This window comes from Netta rufina, assembly GCF_964035555.1.
Source record: "Netta rufina genome assembly, chromosome: 3".
In the NCBI taxonomy this organism is placed as follows: domain Eukaryota; kingdom Metazoa; phylum Chordata; class Aves; order Anseriformes; family Anatidae; genus Netta; species Netta rufina.
In genome coordinates, this window is record NC_140125.1 from 46,750,013 (window position 1) to 46,775,581 (window position 25,569).

Below are 25,569 nucleotides of genomic sequence, written 5' to 3' on the forward strand. Positions count from 1 at the left end.
TCCCTTCCCACTGGGTACCTCATTTAATTTTTCTTTTAATCAGTACTGTAATTATTTGAGCTGACTAACATGGGTTGATTTTACCCCAAGCCTAAACTTGTCTTTACACTATGTTTTTAAGAAAAACACTGTGCAAATTGTTATTTATGAAAGGAGTAGATTACTAATTTAATTAGAAGCCCCGAAGAGCACAAGGTTCATTACATTACAAGCCCATAAATATTTAAGTCCATGTACACAAACACTATACTTAAACACTAGCAGAAAACCTTTCCCCATACCTCTAAAAAAAAAAAAAAACAAAACTTAAATTATGAGACAGTGAACTAATTTAAACAACATTTTGTTAACTAACACAAGAATAACTACAAAATATTTAGCAGTTCTCTAAATGCCCTGAGATTAAAGTTATGTGTTTTTACAAATGTTAACCAAAAAAAAATCAAGTATCAAACTACAGAAGAAATCCTCAAACTTCAAACTACAGAAACTAGTTGAATAATGTTGAGAGGCCAGTCACTGTTTTTAGTACTATCTATGGTTCAAAGCCTACCAAACTTTCCATACCAAAATGGGAAATCCAGACAGATTGTTATTCCTTTAATGACGAAACACATGAAAGTGATGCAGATGAAACTCCTGGCATAGCCCAGTCATCTCTATTCAGAAAACAAACTGTAAAATGTAGTCTGGTCTCTCTTATAAGCCCTCCTCTCAGATATTTAACAAGACATAAAAGACATTATTGCTATAACTAAAATTTGGGGAAAAGAGAAGATATTACAAAAACCACAGAAATAAACTGTCACATGAACATATAGAAAGGTAAGTGAAAGAAGTTCATTAGCCTTACTTGAATGCCATTTGAACCAAGTGTGCCAAAACATCTTGTGCATCCACAGTAATTCGGCTAAGGTCTCGGTCTTGCTTTATGAAATTCAGTAATTCAGATGCATTTGCCATCCAAAAGGCAAGTGCCCCGGCAATATTCTTCTGTTTCTGTAAGTAGAAAGAAGCAAGAAATAATACAGAGAAATAGCCCTCTGATGAAACACTGCAGCTTAAAAAGGCTTCAAAAGATAGACCAGTACGTTTTCCCATTTCACCAAACATACCCCAGATACCAGATATTTGCAAAATGTTTATATACAACATTGCAAATTGTTGTAACTGCTAAGTTCAATTTTAACATTCTCTGAACATACAAAATTCTATTAAATTGCCAATGGCAGCATCAATAAAGCCATGGCATTAAGTATCTAGTTACAAAGTGCTGAGAGCTTAACTAAATGCAGTATCTGGTAATCTGTACGCTTTTAAGCGCATATTCCCTGTTGCCCCCTGCCACCCTGATACTGCACTCGCTGGCTTTTATACCAGGTGGTACAGTATCAAGTACTGATCTATCTCACCATCTCCCGACCACAAATGCCAGGCCAGGCAACCTCAGATGAAATCCAAAGAATAGGAACCACAAACAACAAAAAAGGAAAATAAAGGGAAGAAAAGAACTTTGGTCATTTCATATCCACATTGAAGTGCGTTAAGCAGAAATTATGGAATGCCATAAAAGTTGCAAAGTCAAAAAAGGATTTTAGTACTGCATGTTCCAGTTGCTGAATGAGTGTTATGAACTGTTCAAGTCCAGCTGTTTGAGTATTGTATTTTGATATGGAAGCAGCATGAGAAACTGAGCTAAGCCAACATAGCTAGGATCAGTTCCCAGCAGTATTTCCTACCTGATCAACCTGGTCTACCTCCTGGAGAAAAACGGACGAAGGAAATCAAACAGAATAGAAGAAAAACTTGTGAACAATCATGATAGCTTCAGAAATCAAACACTAAATATGAAGGTACAACACTTATGTTCACAGTTATACACAAATGCATTAACCAGTAGCTGTGATGCAACTGAGCTCCTTTTAAAAAAAGGAATTATTTTGATAGGACTAGTAGCACAACAGCTAAGAGCTGAAGTGCCCACACATCGTCATTAATTTAGGGAATGCCCTATGCTAGTTGACATCCCGGAGCAGTTGGTTATTCTACACTCAGTGCACCACAGAGACCTCGCAGCACATTGCACAGGCAGCAAGGTAACTAGCCCTGTGAGTAACACATCCAGGGAGCTACTTGCCCACACTGCTGCAATGAAGACAATGTACACACAAAGGGGGACAGAAACCCCCCACTAGAAAAACAAAACAAAACAAAATGAACAAAAACACAAAGAAAATGCAAACCAAAAAACACACAAAAAACAAAAGCACGAAACACATTTAACGTAAAACACCTATACACAGATTTAATATATGGCTTTTCAATTAAAGAACAAAAAGACCATTTTATAACAACAAAACAGTCAAATGAAATATCACACTAAGAGCTTAAATACTTGTATATATAAGCTGTGTTCACTTGAGTGAACAAAACAAAGAAAGAAAGAAACAAACAAAAACACACATACCCCCAACCGGGTATGCCTGTCTGATTATTTAAAACTAAGCTCTTCATTCTTTTGTACTTCCAACATCACTCTCCTCACTCCTGCATCACAGTAAGCTTAGATGTAAGAATCTGAGATGTCATTTTCTGTCACTATCATAAGGTTAGTTGCAGTTAAAAAAAAATAAAAATAAAAAGCTAAAAAAAGCTGCTGCTTTTCTGTTTCTTCTCCCTTTCCAACCAAGAAAGCAAGAGACTCTAAAATGGAGTGAAGATGGGCTGGTACAGGTCGAGAGGAACTGCTCTGAATGTTGCTCTTTCTGAGATGTTAAAATTTGGAAAGGATCAGAAATGTCATAGAATTATTTGGAAATCAGAATACACAAAATTTACTTCCTTGTATGAACTTCCTATTCCAATATTTCTATTGAAAATACTGAGCAATTTCAGAGCTCTTTCCAATTTTATCCCTATCCCATATGATGTCTTCTATACTATTTACACACACAAAGCCACAAAATTTAGCTTGTTACCAAAAATCTTCCTGACTAACTTCAGAAAGCTAGCAAATTTCCTTATTGTCTAAGACATTTTTTATCTTAATTTTTCTTATTTCCAGTGGAGTCAAAAGTTTTGTGCATCTTCCTTTTACTTTTGTGCTGTTTTGGGAATCTCTCTCTCCTTGCCTTATATCTGTCTTCTCCATCTTTCACACCCTCAGATCCCTTTCAGCCCAGGTAGGCTTTACAGCCAAGACATACAAAAAAAGCTATCTGACACAAAGTTATTACACAGTAATGCAACTGTGACAGCCAACAACACAAACACTTATTCTACAGCCTAGATGAAGTAATTTGACAGAGCTCAGATACCGTTGTTTATATCCCACCAAGACAGGTCCAAATTAATGACTTCTTCCTAGTTAAGCTTTAGAATCATAGAATAAAATCATCTAGGTTGGAAAAAAACTTAGACTACCAAGCTCAAGCATCTGAATCAATGTAGCCAACTTCAGGTTTTATTTTGTTGTCTCTAGTCTACTAGCCTGCATATTCACTGATGTTTTACTCTTCCATCACATTTGTGATTTCTATTTTCCCCCTGTTCCTCCAGCTTCTTCAGTTTGGGATTTGGAAGAAGCTCATTCCAATTTTTATTCAGTTTTCAAACTAGAGCTCCCTGCAGTTTATTTCTTGCCACTGGATAACGTCTTTCATTAATCATAAATTCAACTACCACTTCCCTGTTGATGCTTTCCCCAAACTTCAGATTGGAGATCAGATTGCATCCACAGAGACGCAAGGCTGGAGAAGTGGCCTTTCACCATGTCCCAACTCCAGACAGACACCTAACTTTGACAGTTTCATGATACTATCAGTAGGATTATATAAAATACATTCACTTGCAACAACTGCAAGGCTGGACTTGATTTAGGAAGTCTTTCTCAGTGCTGTAAATTAATGTTTTCACAGTTATTCTATTTTTGAGCTTTGATTTGTTTTCTTTTGTGAAAATTGATGCTTGAGCTTGTCTCTCTAGTATCTTCTAGTGGCTATATGGTTATCCATTTTAATTCAATACAAAGAGAATGTAGAGCTTTGTATCTTTGCTTTCCCACTGTCCCAACTCCTCTCACCCCAAAACTTTGTGTCATTGCTACTAGTTTACACCAGTTACATAAACTGAGTAACTTTATTTGATGCAGCCCTGTAACTTACACATTATATTTGAAGCCTTCATTGTTTCCCTTCCATTCTCCCAACTAAATTGCTTATGTTCAATTTCTTTGCATTTTCTGCTCCCCACTACTGCCCACAATCTCCCCTCCAACTTGAACAAATTCACTCTTCCACAAGCAGATAATTTGTACCGAAGTGGATGTTTAACTTTTGACACCATCTCAACTTTAATGAAATATCCATTTACAATGGCATCAACACTCAAAGTAGTGTGCTAGTTCTTCACTTCATATTCTAACCATGTTTAACCTCTCATCAACGCCAGCACATACATCAAAGTCATCTTTTTTCTTACTGTGAAGTGTCTTCAACATCGGCATTTTCTCCCGTTCTTTCTTGTGAAAGGTGAGAGCCTGTTGCTACTGTTTACAGAACTACCTAATTACAACATCTTCCCTCCTGAAAACTCCACTAAACCTTTCCAAAACCTGAACAGTTTGTGATTGCTGTGACATTCATGCCACTCTTTTGGTGTTACTTTCCTCTTTTCCCTTAGTCAACCTGTTTTCCAACACTTGCACAGTGAATTCTCTACAGTAGGATTGATATATTTGTTACACTTGCACAGTGACTAGCACAGTAGGGTCCATGCCCTATATGGGCTGCTATGACAGCATTTTTTGCCACAAATGAATGTGTTTTCTTAAAAATGTATTTCAATTTTTACTCCTTCAGACAAAGAAGATTAGAAAGGATATCTGAAATAACCTTGCATTCTTAAGAAATTGCTCCTACACTTTGTCAACATTTCAACAATGCAAGGCATTGTCTAGTTTTGTAGACAAACCAGTGGATTTAATCCTGTACAGGAAACAGAATTCCCTCTGAGGTTCTGTGGAACTCCTGCATATCTAATAGCAGTGACACCACACTAAATATAAGATACTGGAACATTTGAGATCATACATTTCTCTTTCTAGGGCAGTTGTGTTACTTCGGTTCAAGAAGTCCCATTTTGTTGATGTTTTTGTGATTACAGAAATTGTAAAAGTAACAAGCATAAAAATTCAGAAATATTAATTCTTTTGAATGTATTAATTTCAAGCATCAAACAATGCAAACATCCACTATTAGTAATAAGTACATCCAACTTGTTTCATAAGAGTTTACAACAAGAAATGCTTGCAAAGTTTTTATCTTCTAGAAAACAGAAGAGTAACTTCTTATCATAGAACATATCTTCAGAGCAACAGTCCCTCCCTAACCTCCCACATTGCACAGGAGAGCATTTCTTCCAGCTCACATTAGTCATTGACACACAACAAATCTTCACACGGGAAATCAGTGCAGTCTGACTCTTACCAATAGTAGGTTAAACCCTAAGAAAAAGACTAAGGTGGTTACCAAATTATCTATAAAATGTTTAATTCCAAAATTTGTTTTTGCAAAGAAACTCACCTGTATAACTCCTTCCATCATGTTCACCATCTTGTTGACTATTGCAATGACTTTGTGAGTACGCTCAGTAGGAGTGATGTCAGGTCTGTACTGGCTTGACAATACATACCGACATGTCATGTACAAAACATACGTAGGTGACAGCTTAAAATGAACTGTTGAGCTATTTGTGTAATTTATAATGGCAGATAAAAAGGCATCTTCAGCTATGAAGAAAAAAGAAAATACAAACATGCCATAAAGCCAAAGACTGGAACAATATTAAATAAAACAATTTCAAAACTGGGGGTGAAAGGCTGAGGAGGAGAGTGGGGAGAGGGAAGCAACACACATGAATTCTAAGTTAAGTGTCTTATGTGCTACAGTTACTTAGGCACAGTAACATAAAGCTAGAAAAAGTGATCACTGGGAAACATTTCTATAGTATTTTCTGTCTCTGTTAAAAATTTGCATCTTCAAAAAAACCAAGAAAACGCAAATTTTCTCTCATCTACTTCAACAAAATTCCCTTATTATATGATATTGTAAACTAGTAAAAAAAAATCTGTCCTTGCTTGCTTACAGATCTACTTAGTTTCAAATATCTGAAATCTGGACAATCTCTGATATGGTGTTTTTCTACCGGATCTGAGACCTTACACAGGGTGGCTAGGATAATGAAAATCGAAGTACTAAACAAAAATTTAATCTTCACTAGGTTTTATATATATCTTGGTCAAGAGCCATGTTAATGTAGTATTTATGACATGGGGAACTCTATATAAGGGAATGAATTCAATCTATTCTTTAGGAGGTGGGATTATTTTTTTTTTCTCCACAGTGAGGTTTGAATATCTGAAGATGAAGAGTTGAAATACAACTAGAGTAAGATATGAGACTACGAGACTACTTCAGTACCACTTCATTCTCCCCACCAAAATCAATTATATTAATGGATAAGCTATCATCTGTTCAATCATTTTTTTTCTCCAGTGTTCACTTAAATTACCTGTAAGTTCTCAAACTGTCTGAAATATTACACTACAGAAAAACATGTCAACAGGTAAGTGTTATAACTTGATAATTTACTCACAGCTTTCCCTGAATTCAATACTGGCAGGTAGGATCAGTTCTGGTCCATGGGTATCCTGAGATCTACAGAAAGAAGACAAAAATTGAAACAAACAATCCACATGGGTAATATTAAATCCACTGTAAAACAACAAATTTCACCAAATACATTGGTTCCAATTGCTGTCACAACAGCTTTCCCCAAAACAATTCTTTTCTTTTACCTGTTCTCTAGAATCACTCAAGCTACTTTTGCCCACAACACAATAGATCACAATACAGACTTGAACGGGGAAGCCTGCATTATTAATGAACACCCTCCTTTGTGCTGCATGGCAGACTGATAGGATCGGCTTGCCATCTGCCATCAACAGAACTCAAATAGCAAATTATTCATGGACACATGAAAGAGTTAATCAAACTCCACCTGAAGCATCAGCTCTGCTACCAAAGTGAAAAAAAAAAAAAAAAAAAAAAAGGAAGAAAAATCTAATCCCTATCCTAACATGGTTGTTGAAATATGACATTAAGAAACACAAGTCATTCCAAGAGCCCCAGAACTATTTCTTAACTGACCACAGAGTTCTGTTCTACCAACACCTATCAGAGAACTCACAGAGGAGAAAAAAAACGAACACGAAATTGATTTTTCTGGTATCTTCAAAAGGTTAAGCACATGCTTCATTTCTCCCTTAAGCAAAATAATTAATTGGGCTCTTCTCTGTAATTAGGCACCGATTTTCAGGAAACATAGAAGCTTAACATCTTTTCCATGTGGTAGCCATTTTTAACCACATTTAATTCAATAGGCAGCTTTCTTCTTACCCCAACAACTTTGAGAAATAAAAGGATGTAGAGTGATTATGCAAGCCTCACAGTCCTAACAAAGCAGTCTAAACAAGCAAAAATTTTAGTTATTCTACAAAGCAATGACAGGACACTCCAAAATTAAATCAGAGTATTTAGTTAAGTCATTTGAGTCATAACTTATTATAAAGAAGAAAAGCTCAATGAAACTAAGCTCTGGGGAGCTGAAAGTTAAGGAACAGGTGTCCAGGCACAGCAGGGCAATGTATACTCAAATGGTTAAGTCTTATCTGAAATCTCATTTTTTGTTTGTTTTTTAAGTCTTTATTAGTATTTAATTTTTTCATCACAACTTCGAAAAAGTAGCATTCTGCTTGCCATTGTTCAGTATACTGCGATAACACTGAATGTTGTCATATACAGCTCTTTTTGATAAGGAGATATGACGTATTTAAGCTTAAAAATGAGTACTTAATTTTTGCTTTTCCAAATCCTCTTACTTGCTTTTTCAATCTCCTCTTCATTTGCAATGTAAATGCAATGCCATTCAAATCTAATTTGGGGTTTTAGGCACGCACTTATTTTCATCTTCTCTTCCAAAAGTGAACAGGGTGAATTAGAGATAGGGGAGGGTCGGGTTGGGCGTTAAGGAAAGGTTCTGCACCCAGAGCGTGGTTGGGCACTGGGACAGGTTCCCTGGGGCAGCGATCACAGCACTGAGCCTGCTGGAGTTCAAGAAGCATTTGGACAATGCTCTCAAACACATGGTCTGATTTTTGTGTGGTCCTTTGGGGACTCAGGAGTTGGACTCAATGATCCTTGTGTCCCTTCCAACTTGGGATATTCTATGATTCTATGATTTCCACAGTGACAGCAGACTCCTTATTAAGAGCACTTTGCTGGAGTTTAGATTGTAGCATTTCCTCCTTTTTTTTTTTTTTTTTCCCCTATAAATTTAAACTGAACTAATTTCTCACTATCTCCAAAGCACTGAAAGTGCATTGTCTTCACTGAGAATTTAATCACTTCCATAAAGGAGTAATTACTATTAAAATAGCACTATAGTGATAAATCTAGAGATATCTTTCATTCGTCATTATAGGAATAAGACACAAATGTTTCAACAAAATGGCTGCTAAAGCACATATTTCACACACTGATTTTATTTTCTTTAGAATGAAGAGATAGAAATGCCTTTCAGCAAAAAGGAAGGGGATTATCAGTTTTCCCTCCAACGGGAGAGGGAGCAGCACAAGGTAAGAGAACTGGTATGTATTAGTGTAGGATTGCTTACAGACAATTTTGGAAGTTGACTTTTGCACTGTCATTTACTTTTAGCTACATTAGTAAGAGAGTTTCCTTCAACTAATGTACCATTTTCTGCATTCCCTAAGCACAGACAAAACACTGGAAATTTTGCAAAGAGGAAATTTAAGTTAAAATAACTTTGTGCTTCTGATACAGGAGTAGCTAGCCAACCTGCTTTGTTACCAGACACTTTTCAGGTATATTTTGTCTTTGTGCTACTGCTTTTGTAGAAACACTATCTCTAAGGTAATGAATTTCACAGAGCTAAAACAGTTTCAAAGTCTAGTTAGGGTATATCTAGCAAGGGCACGCAGTATTAGGGGTTGCCTCCTCTAGTAAGTATGGTGTCAAGTAATACTACACTTTAAAATTGCATTAAAAAAAACAGCAACACATTTCCCTGATATTTCTGTATTCTCCTAAATTAACTGTATAAGACAAGCTGTGTAGTGGAATAAAATTTTCTGTCTTCGGGTGGTTGTTTTAGCCAGCATACGCTGTAAAATTTTGTAAGGCATGTTAAAAATCAGGAAACAGAGAAGTGTCTGCATTCTATTTACACCACTTTCACACCACTATTCTCATTTCAATCAAACACATTTTTAAGAACTCCTGAAGGGTATCTGAGGCAAAAAAAATTATCCTTTTTTTTTTTTTTTTGGATGATATGCTTACTCATGCTAATTGAAGTCAGTTTTCTAACATGAATGTCATACTATAAACCATAACTCAATACTCATTATCTATCTGTATTTTTTTCCTCCTGGAGACTAGGATAATAAATAATGAATAAATAAGGCGATCAAGTTCTAATTTTTTGCTCTGCAATGAATTCAGTGAGTGACTGGAAGTCTTCCTTCCCTTATTTACTTTCAAACAGCAGTGATGAACATACACAAAAAGAAGGGAAAGGACACTCACTACCAGGGTGGACTACTTGTTCAGTAACAAGAACCTGGATGAACTGCACAGTGGAAAGGCATCCCCCCTCCTCACACTGAAGCAACACAGCAGTTACTGTACTCCATGATTCCTGTCCTCACGGTTTACAAAATGAGACCAGAATTTCCTAGAGAGAAACCTAACTAAAGATTCATACAATATACCCACAAAGGGCAAGAATTTAGTTTACCTCAGTAACTCATTGCCTGGCATTTCCTAATTTGACATAATTTGATGATCTCAACACAGTGAGCACATTTTAGAGAGAACATGTAACAGAAATGCTTTGTTTAGATAAAACAATTCTGTATCCCTATCAAAAGGCATACAGAAGTGATACTATATGAGCATATTATGCACACAGAAATACAATATCAGTGTTGGTACTGACAAGAAAGATCTCTGCAGTTGTAGCTAACACAAATCTAAAAGTAATTTGGAAGTCTGCATAAAATCATTTTCTACACACAGGTACCAGAAGAAAAAACAGATATAGTAGCAGTAAGACTAGTGTGTGCATTCTCTTTGGAAGGAATTTTAGAATTTTAAAACAATAACAAAGCCAACACAGCTCTAAGATGGCTTTGTATATTTGCAATACACAGTTATACTGCAAGAAAATCCTCTTAAAGTACTCTTGCTGAAAGGTAGATATTCAATTTCTGTACACATCATACAAATGAACAGCTAAAATTCAAGAAATGGTAACAGTAGAAACCTCAAGAACTTCTGTCAGGTTATAAAAAGTTCACAGGGAAGTTGTGTCGATCTTTCATGAGAGAGAAAAGTTAGTTGAAACATTAATAATTCAACTTACTGCACTAGAGAGGTGTTAAGTCTTCTACAACCTTAATAGAAACCATTTTGAAAAAATACACTCAAGATGCCCGGGCTCTCTGACAAGAGTGCAGAGCATAACCAAGCTGTATTCCACCATCACTTCAGTGAAAGCATTTAAAAGATGCCCCTGCTACAGAGTACTTGATTATCAGAAATGCCATTCAGAACAAAGCGCAATTTTCTGTTTTGTTTTACCACTCACATCTCTAAACTCTTTTCTGTCTAGGGAATAATAATAACCCATCTAGAGGTACTAGAAGCTTTACAACTTGAACCACTGTGCTTGCACCACATATACCTTACCTTTCATCCATTTATCATAGCAGTTGCAACTCAATTTAAAAGCAGATTAGTATAAGGCAAATCCATATACAGTCCCGTATTTTTTATTAAGATTTTAAAGAAATTATTTTGACAGAATGATGGAACCACTGAAGATCATCCAGTCTGCTCAAAGTAGTGGCAACTTGAGCAGGTGGCTCAGGACCTCGTCCAGTTAGGTTTTGAGTATCTTCAGGGATGGAGACTCCACAACCTCTCTGGCAAACCTGTTCCAGTGTTTAATCACCCTTACAGTATCAAAAAAAAAAAAAAAGTTGTAGGTTTAAATGGGATTGCCCATTGCCTCTTGTCCTGTCAACAGGCACCACTGAGAAGAATCTGTCTCCACATTCTTTACTTCCTCCCATTAGGTATTCATACATGTATCAGTAAGATCTGCCCTGAACAGATCTCTTCTCTCTAGGCTATGAAATTCCAACGCTGAGTCCCCAGTCATTCTTTTCATGTTTAGGTCAGTTCTGATAAAAAGAATGAGACTCCAGAGAAAAACAGTAACACAGAAGCCTAAGTTTAAAGGGATCTCTAGGGATCAGCAGTTCCAATCTTCTGTTGTAAGCAGGGCTTTGTATTTGGTTATCCAGGATCCTGCCAAAATGAATCTTGAGAACTTCTAGTGAGGGCGATTCTACCACTTCTCTGGGCAACATACTCCAAAATTCTCTGTGTCACTGTGGAAATTTGTCTTCTGACTTACAGTCAGACAATTTTTTTTTTCCCTGAAGCAACTTCTGCTCATTGCCTGTCACCCAGCATCCTTGTGATGACAGCTACCCCATCTTCTCTGTAACTACCTTTTTGGTATTGGAAGACTGTGATTGGATTGATCCCAGGCCATCTTCTCTTTAGGCTGAAAAAGACGATCCCTGCTTTCTTCGTACACAAAGTTCTTTAATCCTCTAACCATCTTGATGATAATGTCCTTACACAAGATTCTTACCAATTTTTCACTCTCTCTCTTGAACTGGGGGACCCAAACTGGACACTTCCAGGTGTGAACTAACAAGTCATGTAAATTGTAATAAATGCATCCCTTGATCTGCTGGCTGTATTGGTGCTGAGGTAGCCCAGGACACAGCTTGCCTTCATTTCTGCACGGACACGCTTAGCTTCTTGTACATCAGGACTCCATCAGGTTCTTTTTAGCAGAGATACAATCCAAACAGCCAGACACCAGTCTGTATTGCTGCTTGGCATTTTTCTGTCTCCTGCCCAGAATTCACACTTATTTTTCTTAAGCATCATGACATGTTTGTTGCATAGGTCTTCTCTGAACAGTGGTGTTTTTCTCTGGCTTATTTGCTCTTCTCCAAATCAGGTATTTTCCAAAAACTTGGTGAAGATGCATTCAATCCTATCATCCAGATTGTTTATACAGATACCACATAGTATCAGATCCAATATCAACCTTAAGAAACACAAATTACAACCATTTGGCAAGTTCAGACTTGAGCCATTAAGCATCACGTTTTCAGCTTGACAGTTTGGCCAGTTTTTGTCTTAACAAGGTCATTCTGGGAAACTGTATCAAGGCCTTGCTAAAACCAAGTAAACAATATGATGCCCGAAGCTCTCCTCTCATTCACCATGAGAGTTGTTTCATCACAGAGGCCAGTCAGGTTGGTCTTGTGTGTTTTATTCTCGGTAAATCCATACTGGCTTTTGCTAATGAATTTCATGCCCTTTGTATGCCTTGGAATAGCTTCTACAAGGACTTGTTCTACAGTTTTCCTGGGACTTGAAGTGAGGCTGACTACACCGTATTTTCTGAATCTTCGATTTTGACTTTTCTGTAGATGGGTATGGTATCTGTCCTTTTCCAGTCATTTGGTACTTCTACAACCTTTCAAAGATGAATGGGTAGCTTTTGCAATGACACCAGCCAACTCTTAGCATCTTTGGATGCATCTCATCAGGTCCTTTCTATTTATGACAGGAAATAGCATCACTTCAAATTATTTTTTTCTGATAATAAAAGATTCTGTCTAAAAAGGAGTTGAATCTGTATGGATGGACACAAACTGCATTTTAACAAGATATTATGACACATGGAGACTAAATAGTAGGAAAATAGAGTACAATTTTAAGTCAGTGCTTTCCACCAGGGCTTTGGAAACAAACTGAATATGCAGTGCATGAAAAGGGGCATTTTGCCCCTGAAAAACCCAACTGTGAGCAAAATGAGATGGCATTCATCTGCTTAACTACTACTATAAAAGAAAAAAAAAATCAAGATGCTATCCATTCTTCTGAATTATATAACTTTGCACAACAAGCACTCAGAGGTAGCTAAAATTCTTGCTTACATAATTTGCCAACTACATTGTTATCAAAATAGGAATGACTTGGCTATTTCTCTATCTAGAATCAGTCACATCACCAAGCAACTGACAAATGAAAAAAATCAAATCATTGTATGTTTGTTATTAATGGCATTCCAGATGACATCCTTGACCACAAGTCAACAATAATGTGACAAGACTATCAGCTTAAGTTTTACAAAAAGAGAACTATAAACAGAATACTGAAACAAAAGAATACGATTTTTTAAACGTTCTTCTAGGTTTTATTTGGAGTGAGATCTTAGAGGAAGTATCATTTTCCATAGGGAAAGTCAGGTAGCCCAAAATATTTTAACTCTGCTTGATCTATCACAAAAACGCATTGATTTTTTCCCCCATTATGAGAAGTAACAGATTACATGGTTCCTACCTGCTATCCTGTCTGCGATAATCTTGCTGTTCTATTCTAATCATCGGCTTCACCATTCCTCGTTCAGCTGTGCTGGATGCTGATGATGTTCTGTCACCATCAAGCCTGCTGGTGCTCTAATTCAAAACAGCAGGACAGGCATTTAATATTCAAACATTGGATTAACAAGTATTTGCGCTTGGCACTATTAAAATGAAGTGACGATTTGAGGCTTGAAAAGTGATGGCAAAACAGAGGAGTGCAGCACACAGTACCGCAACTCCAGCAGGTGTTTTCATCACAAAAACATTGAAGGGTACTCTCGCAATCAAAAGATCCCAATGGTCAGTTAAAAGTAGGTATTTGTTTATGTGTTGCCAGAACATAAGAAAATTTTGAGGATCTTTATTTAGAAATTGCATAGATACCAACAAAAACAAAGAATGAATTGCCTCTTATCTGAAGATTTCATTAACAAAGTTAAATATGTTTCACAGATTTAAAAATTATGCTTATAAAACATTTTAAAACTATTTAAATTAGATTTAAATCTTATCCAAATGCGTACACTACTGGTCTAGGCTGTAATTTATCCTGTCCTTACGAAAAAAGCCTGCTTACCTACACAGTACATAATCTTCCAGGGTAAGGACAACTCAAACCAAGCAAATTTTTATGCACAGGATTGTTTTCTTCAGTGTTCAGCAAGCTTTTGATTTCTGCTTTCTAATTACATGTCAAATTCTACCAGGAAGAGGAAGAAACATGCTGCTCTAAGCAGCAAAATTTCTATTTTTTCTCCCAGTATAAAACAGTTGAAAACAAAACAGCAGTAAAATATGAAGTGCTTCTGCATTTTCTAAGGAATTTCTAGGACTAAGTAACTTGATTCAACACAAGTAAACTCATCAAAAACTGTGAGAATTCAAATATTTTTTTCCAGTACTGACATGCCAAACTATCAATCACTTTTCACCATTAGATATCAGCAAACTTTAAAGAAAGTGACTGTTATCCCTTTTCCAAACAGAAAACTCGTAAGAGCAACTGTTAGAAAACTATTGATGCACCAGTAATTTAACAAAAAAAGAAAAACAAAAGAGCTGTTCAATCTTCTCTAGGTTCACTAAAGTATTTTTAGTGAATTTGAAAAGAATGAGGTGCACTATTTAACATTATAATATCGAACTCCAATTGTAAGCAATTTTGAGACATTTAAATAGTTCAGAGGTTTTTTTCCTTCCTTTCTTCAAAATGTCACTCAAGTTCTTATCAGAGTTAAAAAAAAAAAAATGCATCCAAGATGCAAGAAAGCATTGTCACAAAAAGATATACAGATAGGAGAAAAACTTAATCAGAAGTCTGTGGCAAGAAAAAAAAATAAGATAAACAGGTATATTTAAAAGCTATCAGAGCATTATTAATACATATATTGCTATATCATTAAATTTCTTTACAAGTATTTCAATTTGTTAATAGTAGTAATGGAATAAAAAAAGCATTTCTGGGAAGACTGCTACATTACAAACTGCCGTAATAATTCATTCATTCATTTCATATGAGGCATGTGATCAAAGCAAGGCATTAACAGTTGTGTCATTTTACTCAGTTTGTTTACTCTTGGAAAATGCAACTTTGGCACAGTATCTATTGACAGACAGAGCAGACAAGGCAAGAAGAGATCATCACCTCATAAAATGTTCATAACTATGATTGCAGAGCCAGTTTGTTTTTCCAACATGGATACAGGAGCTCTATTGAAGTCAACAGTCACATCCATTAAATTTTAAAAGCCCAGTTAAGATTAAAATTGAACACACTTTCATATTTTATATGCCCTATAACAGATGCTAGTCATAGGTTACATATGAGATATTCATATAACATTTTTAATACGAATCTCTATTCGCATGTAATTAGACTGATTAATCCATTTCTCTTAACACTTTATTCCGGACTTGAACAGTTTTCCTTTCTTAAAAAAAGGAAAGTTATTACTCCTGCCACAGAAAGTTTGCTGAATGTCAATTTGAATTTAAACAGAATACACTTGTGCTGAAGAAAAATACATAAAAATAATAAATACACATCATACCTAATCCCAAATAAACAGTAAATGGGGTAGGGAGAACAATGGAAGCACTTTAGCAATAAATAATAAAGAACATGCTAGCTCAAAGTTACGTTATTGGCAGAGTTGGTTATGTATCATATGATTTATAATATAATACCTTGCTTACTGGTAATGCTGTTCCACTGTGAACATCTCCCTCTAGATCAAATGTGGTTTCCTGAACAGCTCTAGAAGACAAAATTTGAAGTATTTTTTAGAAATTATACAGGTAAACGTTCAACAAACAAACAGAGCAGCTAAAATCATTAAATAAAAACCCCACAGGGTATAACATGATACCTATTAATATCACCTTTCAACACACTGTGTCAATTCTTTATATGAGAACAAAAAAAATATCATTTTCTTTGTCAAAACAGATTCTTAGTTACATCCCTTCCCCCAGTCAAGGGAGAAAATACAAAAGTCACTAAAGTATTTTCAGTGTATTATATTCACTGTAGCAGACAATATTTTTCTAAGGTTTTCAACGTTAAAATGTACAACTGTGTTACTGTAAATCATTTATAAATCACAGTAGTGCATTTTATTATCTGTTTATTCTAAAGAATGAATATTTTAAACTTGATCATTCAAGCTGCAATACCCTTCCACCAGAGATTTTACTGTCCAGGCAATGCTCTGCAGTAGTACAGTTATTTGCAATTGATTATATGAACCTGTAAAAGGAACTATTTATTGATCTGCAGGCTAGATGTAGAGGGAACTGAAGATTTTAGAAGCATCATATGACAGTGCTAGAAGTCTGCCTGCAGACAGCTCTTACACCCGGCCCTGAACTGATGTTTAGTTCACAAACACAACCAAAACATGCATGTGGATTTTCAGTTTTTTTTTTTTTTTTTTTTTTTTTTTTTTCATATGTCATCCTATATTTTATCTGTCTTAGGCAATAAATTAACATAAACACCACCAATATTAGTGGACTACTGTCACTAATAAGCTGACCAGAAAACGAAGGGATAAAGCCAAATAGATGTAAGAGGCGAGGGTCTGGGATGGAACATGCAGTGTAATACAACTCCGCCCATACATTAGACTTCCTATTACAGATAAGCAGTTTATGTCCAGAAGTACTCAAACTTGTATGGACAAGTAAACACAACTCACAGAATTTCTTGGATGGAAGCAGAGCCACAAAATCAGTGATAACCAAAGTTTTGGTAACACAGAAGTCCCCTTTTTCATTAACCCTCTGACTTTAGATACCAGAAAGTTTCCCCTGTACTCGGCTCTGGTGAGGCCGCACCTCGAGTACTGTGTTCAGTTTTGGGCCCCTCGCTACAAGAAGAACATCGAGGTGCTTGAGCGGGTGCAGAGAAGGGCGACGAAGCTGGTGAAGGGCCTGGAGAACAAGTCCTACGAGGAGCGGCCGAGGGAGCTGGGCTTGTTCAGCCTGGAGAAGAGGAGGCTCAGGGGCGACCTTATTGCTCTCTACAGATACCTTAAAGGAGGCTGTAGCGAGGTGGGGGTTGGCCTGTTCTCCCACGTGCCTGGTGACAGGACGAGGGGGAATGGGCTTAAGTTGAGCCAGGGGAGTTTTAGGTTGGATCTTAGGAAGAACTTCTTTACCGAAAGGGTTGTTAGGCATTGGAAGGGGCTGCCCAGGGAAGTGGTGGAGTCACCATCCCTGGAAGTCTTTAAAAGACGTTTAGATGTAGAGCTTAGGGATATGGTTTAGTGGGGACTGTTAGCGTTAGGTCAGAGGTTGGACTCGATGATCTTGAGGTCTCTTCCAACCTAGAAATTCTGTGGTTCTGTGATTCTGTGAAGTCTACAAACACCCTGAAGAGAAATAAAGGAGTTCCTGCACAGTGAAATTCAACCTACCACTCTAGATTTTCAGAACCTGTAACAAAGTCTAGCACTGCTGAGACAGGGAATGCAGCTGTGTATTTACATGTACTTCATTCAAATTGGACAAAAAATCCAGCAATTACAATAAGCACATTACTCATTACCAGGACTGAGAAAGTAGTCTGGAGGTTCAGGGTAAAGAGAAAGTAGAAGAAGCTCTCAGTGGAAGACCATCACTTGTGAGTTTTTGAAGACTGCAAAAGTCCAAAATATTGCTGTGCAATTTTAAAGCGTATCAGCCAAAAATCACCCTCTCCAAGTTCTGTCACTTTTTGATTGTTTGCATAAAGCTTCCTTCATTTTGTAGCTAAAAAGGGTTTAAAACTTTCACACGGAAGTCTGAAGACCTAGATGTACTTTTTCACCTGTCATTAGTCAAGTTTTGGTATGGCTGAGGCAAAGGGCTGCCTTCCTGTTTCAAGGAGAAAACAATCATTGGACATGCATTTTTTTTTTTTTTAAAAGCAGGAGGCTGGCAAGTTATTTCCAAATGGCAAGTGCCTCTTTGCATGCTTGGTGCATTCCATGCCATTTAAATACCAGCTAGAGGTATTTACTTCCAAAAACTCACAGTAATCTTATTTGACACAAGAAAAACTATAGCCTATGGATGACTTGAATATATGAACTGTTTTTTATCCATAATGAAGAACAGGAATAACACCTTCTCTAAAATTCATTCTACAGGTGGTTTTTTTGTTTTTTTTTTTTTTTTTTCAGGAATAATACCATAAAATTCAACATTAAAATAAAATGAATAAAAATATTGGAAATACACATCTATGTTAATTCAGCAGATTAACCAGAAGAGACTTTCATTCTTCTACAAACCATTTTTTTTTCCTTTTCTAAACTACTACATACTATAATAGCTTCATTTGGACCCTGATAGGACAGAGGATATGATGTATTTTATTTCATGCCATACAGTCTGATTTTAAGATTGCTTCTACTAAGCATTTCCACAGGCACTGAACAGAATGCCTGAGCTGCTACAAGTCTCTGAAACCATAATTAATATTTTCATTATGTACCTACTAAAAAGATGTATATACAGAGAAGCAATAGGACGGCCTCCTGGACTGTTAGTCCTTGCAACACAGAAACTAGAAGACAAGTAATCATGCTATAGAAATAGTTGGAGTTCTAAAAATTAACTTCTAAGGAAGAATGAAAAACAGTTTTCTAAAATCAGAAAGCTCTTTACTTTTCTTTGAGGTTGGATGAATCGCTTTGAAATACATTAACACAATGAGTTCAATTGTTTTTAACAGAAAAGTAAGCTTCAGGAAAACTTATCTGAATACTTCATAATGAAACTGACACTTGCTAATCCTAAAAAAATTCACAAGGTGGAGCTCACGTATTAAAATAGTTATATATTTAATACTTAAAAGCAGCTACTAGGAACTCATTTAAAATCATGCTGTAATCATAGGCCATTTATAATGCTGTCATTCTCTGTTTTTCCAAAGCTCTCCCCTTCACCTTAGATGGAAGAAAATAAGTTGTACTCACCCAGTTTTGTGTCTTGGACCTTTGACCATAAGACTTGCATCAATAGGTCTTTTAGGAATAATATGATCCTGAGTGGGATCCACAAACTTAAACACATGAGATGATCCAAACTGAACCTTCATTCCACTTTGCAGCATAGTGGTTTCTGAAATACGCTGACCTTCCACATATGTTTCAGCATCAATATTCCTTGGGGTTACAGTAACAACTCCATCCATATTAGTGAGGTCACAATGATGAGGCTGAATTCCTGGCCCAAATAACTGGATACAGAAACAATTAACACAGAATAAATTAAATTAAACTGCAGCAGAAATTAAAACAAGATTAAGCTGCAGCTTAATCTATTTGTAGACTAGCAACAGAATTCCACTTGCATATGCATTCAACATGAACATTTGGTAATAAAATCAGTCAAGTTTCGTTTAACTAAAACATGCAGCAAGAATCAGTTAATGGAAGAAGTTTTTCACCTTTTTATCCATATGTAGTTTAGAACTACATTTTCCTTCATTTGCTATTTCAGCATAAAATCTCATGATGGAAGTACTTAAAAGTCAACTAGCCACACTAATGTGGATGCAGGGTGCTATAACAGACCCCCTGCCATCAACTTCATATAACTATGCTTGCTTTATACATTTAGGAAATCCTTACTCAAAGGGATTGACAGACTAGGACTTGAAAGCCATTAAGCAGTTAGGATAATACTAATAGTGCTAGTACTATTTGATCCAGTGATTAAAAAAGAACATCCCGTTTTAAATAATGAAACCCTTATTTTCTTCTTCAAGCAAGCCAGAGGATATAAAATACAACAGAGTTATGACCATTAACATAAACCTGGAACTATAATCTGCCCTCCTAGCCTTGAAGGGTAACTTGATCTGCTCTTCATTAATATGAACCTTATAGTAAAGCCTGATCAATGTTTAAAAAAACCCACGTGATTCAAAGTTCACAGCATATTTAACGTATTTCCACAGTTATACAGAACTGACTGAAGGTCAGCTCAGTTGTTATTTGAGTCTGCTTTTACTCCATACCTGTATGGAGTTCTCATCAAACTTTTCAGTTCCAACTGCAGTGACACTTAATTGTAGACGATAAAGCTTTGGTTTATCTCTGGAGTCAGAACCATCTGTAGAGCAAATAACAAATATGCAAGTTATTAAAGTTCAAATGAATAATAATCTCATCTTACTGAAGCTTAGTTCAAGAGCAGAAGTGTTCACCAAAAAAAATCCAAAAAAAGTGACATTCATTCAAGATTTATTGCGTTGTTCAATGTAGTTTATCATAGTTTAAAAACATGGAAAGTAAACAGAGCCCAGGCAACCAAGTGCTGTTATCTGCAAGTGCAAAGAACAAAGTAATCAGGAACTACTATCCTGAATATATATCCATACCAAATATATATCCATACCAAACTTTTTCCTATTCACCAGACACTGAAGTAGGATGATATAAAATTAGAATCATAAAAAAATTAAAAAGTTACTTATGACAGAGCTTTAGTCTTGATATACAAGATGGTAGCACTCTTGGCCTTATCTTTATAATCCCACTGACCCACATTTTCATCTCACAAAAAATGTGGTCAAAGTTCATCTTCCTCCTCTCCCCTGAAATACACATTCTCCAAATAAAATAAAATATAGCAACATACACAGGATGCAGCATAGGAATTAGCTGTTATCTCCATAGACTAAAATAGATGGGTTTTGGCATGTATGAAACATCCTCCCCACTTCCCAGAAAATACTTCAGACAGTAAACTAAGACTTTCACTTCTCACTTCCATCTAATTTTTCCTCCAAAGGGGAGATGCAAAACAAACAAACAAACAAACAAACCTGCTGCAAGGCAAAGACTGTCTTACCTATGGACATGAGCAATGGTTTAAAGTCTTTCCGAAAAAAGTATTGGAGAGTATTACTAAAGCCATGGCCCACATAATGATACTGTCTTCAGTAGAATTGCAGTCAACTTCAAATTTTAAATGAAAGTCAACATAAAGAGAATCTCTGTAAATCTTTTTTTTTTTTAATTTAATTTTTTTTTTTTTAACTCCCAGCATTAGAGCCAGAACCTCTCTACTGAAGTCAGAATGTATGCCATTTAATCAAAAGATTTCACTTCATTTACAAAGCACTTGATCCATCCTTCAATAAAAACTGTTTAAATGAATTAAGAGTCAACAACACAGAGAAGAATTAACAGTTAAGAACTTCACATTGAACATAGTAGAACAAACAAAGGAAGGCAACAGGATAAAAAAAAAAACAAACAAAAAAAAAACAGAATGAAGTGAATGGAGGGGAACAGAATCACCAGCAGGATTTTAAATTATAATACAGGAAGAAGTGTAACGGGTGTTCCTAGAAACCTAGAAATAGCCTTCTTTTGTGGGTGCTGTGATGTTAATGGGTCATCAAGACATCAGGAAGAGATAGTCCACAGATTAGTAATCCCAGTATTTGATTCTAGAGACATACAGCTAATAACACTGCACACTAAACATGGTAATGCTAACAGTATCTGCAGCAATTGTGTGCAGTTTTTAAACACTTCACAATGCTACTCAGAAATTATACACCTGCACCTTCAACATCACCAAATGCAGACATGCAATATGCTACTGAATGTATTTGGCCACTTAATCCCAATTCTCTTCTTAGTTTCTCTCTTCAAAACTCACATGTCAAAGCCTAGAATGGCTCTTTCATTTTGGATTAAAAAAGAAATGAATATTTCCTCCTTCTTCCTGCATTCTAGTTTAACTGAAATGACACCCAGAAGATAGAAGAATCCGTTTGGAAGCAGAAGATTGAAATTCTGTTATTTTTGCCAGTAGAATAAATAAGTCGGTGCCATGAAATTCAGGGCTAGTTACCTAGGGATTTTGTTTTTAATTTCTTATGACACTTTCTTATAAACCCTTTATATAACGATTAGAGGCTAGGCTTTCCAGTCGTGGTTTGACTCCTAAACTAAAACATACTTCTCCCCTGACCTCTTATTATTTCATTTTTGGCATCTTAAAAAACAGTAAGTTCTGAAGTATTCCTCAGATTTCTGAAATACTGTTAAAAGCATGACAAGTACTATATATGGTAAGCATTCACTTGAGATAACTTCTGGATGTCATCCCAGAGTTTAGTGCTTGTGAATGATCAATCAATACCAAATTCATCCTAACGAATGTTTATTTCACACCACCATATAGTCTCAATACAGATGCATGCTGTATGTTTGTTTTTGCATATGAAATACATTGTAGTACCACAATGTTTCTTCTGAGGCAAATTAAGACTTGTTTCTCTGAAGTGTCCACTCAAAGGGAAAATGGAGCAAACCACCTTACTTTAGGAACTACAGCACTAGATACAAACATTTTCTTTTTTTCCAAGGATGAGGAGAAAAAAAAAAATGATCTAGGAGTTACTGAAAGCTTTCTGGAGCACACAGGTAACCATCCGTCAGTAAAACTCAGTTTCCACAGTAAAAGATTATCTTGATGAGAATTACCACTAGTTACACAAAGTATAAAAGGTCTTTAAGAAAGTGCCATTTTGCTCTGGGAGAGGGGAAGGATGCAGGTAGGAAGACTGTATTATGCAACAGCGTAAAGCCTTGTATTTCCTGGTTTTTAAACAGCTAGAAGCTCATCTAAATGTACAGCAGGCTACAGCTTCTACCATATCTGCAGGAAAGTCCATGCTCCCCAGCCATCAAAGTCCAAGTAAGCTTTTCTTAGCTGATAAACTACAAGACCTCTGCTGCTTCAGAAAGGAGATAATATATTATCACAGTCATATGTCTTAATGTCCAGAATTTGGAGGTAATTTTTTTGAGGTAAAAAAGATAATGGAAACATACATCTAGAGTTTGTATCTGACAAATTAATTATTTTCTTTTAAATCAAAAGTTTGAAAGGTCGAAGTCTTCGGGAAAGGATGGGCATCAATACACAATACAGAAGAAGCAGCAAAAGGTACAAAGGTAATGTATGAATTCCATACAAACTTGTTCACTTTATATGCATGCATAAGTAAACATGTGGCATGGATGACCTGTATTCTCTGACATCCATGACTTAACATCATAAGCAGAGCTAAACAGGTGAAGACAGATTTCCAGATTCCAGTGTTTTCACTTGGTTGGTTGCTTTGTTTTGAAACTCAAAGTTGAATTGGAGCATCTGCCTCACAAATAAAAGCTAAGGACAATTATTCAAGAAACTTAGTAAGCCATACATTAAACTTAGCTACCTACTTGACAAAGCTTTCCTAGTAACGTGACACGAAGCTCCAAATTAACTCGGTACAATTCACCTTTGAAATAAATCTCACAAGTTGTCCCCCCCCCCCCAGCCGTGACAGAAGTGTGGATACACAAACATACACATCTGCATATTCATCTGCGTATCACATTGAAATCTTTTATTTCAAGAGGTAATCCACAATCGGAAAGCAGAATTTATTACCTAAAACAAAGTAGTTAAGATTGAACACTGCACCTCAAACAATGCTATAAAAACACGTAATGAATGGGAATGAACAATCACTGCTAAGTACGTCAGCTCAGTGATTTTTAATGTAGATGTCTTTTTCTGTTGATCAGAAATGTACAATACAGGTCTCCCTTCATGGATATAGCTTTTTCGGTGCAGTAATTCACCACTAAAAGGTGAACCCTACACTTCTTTGGAGATGATTTTAAACTGATTTTTCTAATCCAGTTCTTGAGACAATGCTGAGGAATAAAAAGTCACTGCTTAAAACCAGACTAAATGAAATGATGAAACAGATCTCAGAAAATAAATGAGCCTGAAGTTGAACTGAAATACCTCCACCACAGGGATTGTACTTAAAACTTTGTTTAAAATTGCATTTTAAAAGTATGAGATTTACTGTATAAATTACCATCTAAACTCTTATCACTTTCTAAGAAGTTTAAAAGATTGGTTTGGCAGATTTGAAGTATCTTGCCAAATTCAGTACATAAAGACTGCTATTGAATTTCAGACCAGATGTGCGTTGCTACCAGAAAGAGCCAACAGTCAACATCTGTGGTAAAGGAAGATTCAGAGAAGAATGTGACAGACAACTAAAAGTAATGTGGAAAAGTGTTATTGCAGTTCTGTTCTCATAAAGAAGGTTTGGCTGGGGAAACTGCTCTGGCCAAGGCTTTCAAGCTCTGCCAACTTCTTGTAAATCTTCTTTCCTAGTTGTTATACCTGCATGTTCTCAGCATCTCCCATTGCTGTCAGTTCTACAGTTCAGAGTTTCTTTTGTGATGCAGGGGGGAAAAAATGTTTTAGAGGTTTGGGGTTTTTTTAAATCCTTTTCAATTATTACCTTAGGCTGGCAAGATAAATGTCCGAGGCTTTTGTCATTTTTCTCACCCTTTAAGTATTGTAATTGAACAACCGCAGTTAATAAGATCCTTGAAATCATCATTGGACAGATTCAGATAATTTAGAAAGTATCAGCTGTTCAAAGTGCTGCCATATCTCACTTCAGTCTATTTCTGTTACTATCAGATGTGTTTCTTGGTTAATTTACAAGACTTGAAAGGCAAAGAGACAATTGCCAACTGCCGTATTTACACAACTACTGAAGTGCATCCTTTACTGTACTATGCAGAATTTGATCTTCAGCCTATAAAAGTCATAAAACCAACCAGCAATATAAGCAGCTGTGAAGGAAGCAGAAAAACGGGATATACTCCCGGAACCAAAACACTGAATTAATACAATAGCACAGGGTGTGAAACTGAAGTTTGCCAGGTTTTTCTGTAAGAACAGAGATGTCTTGTTTTGTGTTTTGATGTGTTTTGATGGGAGTTCACTTCTACAGCAGTTATTTCTATGATAAATACAAGTATCCTGAAATGCACTGTTCTGACGAAAGAGCACTGTTGGTACTAAAGTACCAACAACACTTTTTCAAAATAAGACAAGATAAATTGCTTTGTTTTTTCTCCCCCTCCACTGAGATACAACTAAATGCCAGGCTTTCTACTTAATTGTCAGGTGTTCCTGCAAAGAAATTTATGTTCATTAGTTCAGCAAACTGCCAAAACCTTTCTGCTCTCTCTGCAGTAATGATTTTAATGCAACAGAAATCTGAATTAAAATTGTTGAGCACTGAGCAGGAGGGACAGATGAGTTCTTTAAGCCCATTATTGTACCCCACAGCCATGAAAAGACGAGAAACACCAACAGATACACAATATTTTATAGCAGTTTACAATAAAAAAGAGAAACTGATGCTAAAAACCTATTTAAAGGAAATAGCATTTTGGTAGAAATTTCACCATCTTGCTTCCTAATGCAAGAAGAATGGGGCTTTTCAATTCTCATCTATGGCAAAAACAGGATATATCTGCACATTACACTTACCTATAAGGAGAATGAGAGATCTGCAATGATTTGTAGGTTAGGTTATAAATTTCAAATGTTACAGATAAAAATTAGCAAGACAGCTGTCTGGT

General features: G+C 36.1%; 1 protein-coding gene across 12 annotated transcripts in view; it reads right to left on the reverse strand.

Annotated features, from left to right (window-relative positions):
• The window catches only part of AFDN (afadin, adherens junction formation factor), a gene marked incomplete at its 3' end in the record, with an annotated part of 129,483 nt that overhangs the window by 54,694 nt on the left and 49,220 nt on the right, over positions 1-25,569 (reverse strand). For 8 of the 12 annotated variants that reach the window (XM_084284798.1, XM_084284800.1, XM_084284793.1 and 5 more), the window contains exons 9-16: positions 20,115-20,209; positions 19,069-19,331; positions 15,791-15,860; positions 13,581-13,696; positions 6,655-6,716; positions 5,583-5,788; positions 1,740-1,760; positions 854-999 (exon numbers count right to left, since the gene is read on the reverse strand). In XM_084284798.1, coding sequence (XP_084140924.1) covers positions 854-999; positions 1,740-1,760; positions 5,583-5,788; positions 6,655-6,716; positions 13,581-13,696; positions 15,791-15,860; positions 19,069-19,331; positions 20,115-20,209 — 979 coding nt within the window. The remainder of the gene's footprint in view (positions 1-853; positions 1,000-1,739; positions 1,761-5,582; positions 5,789-6,654; positions 6,717-13,580; positions 13,697-15,790; positions 15,861-19,068; positions 19,332-20,114; positions 20,210-25,569) is intronic. The other 4 variants (XM_084284802.1, XM_084284794.1, XM_084284801.1 and 1 more) reach the window with 1 other exon arrangement.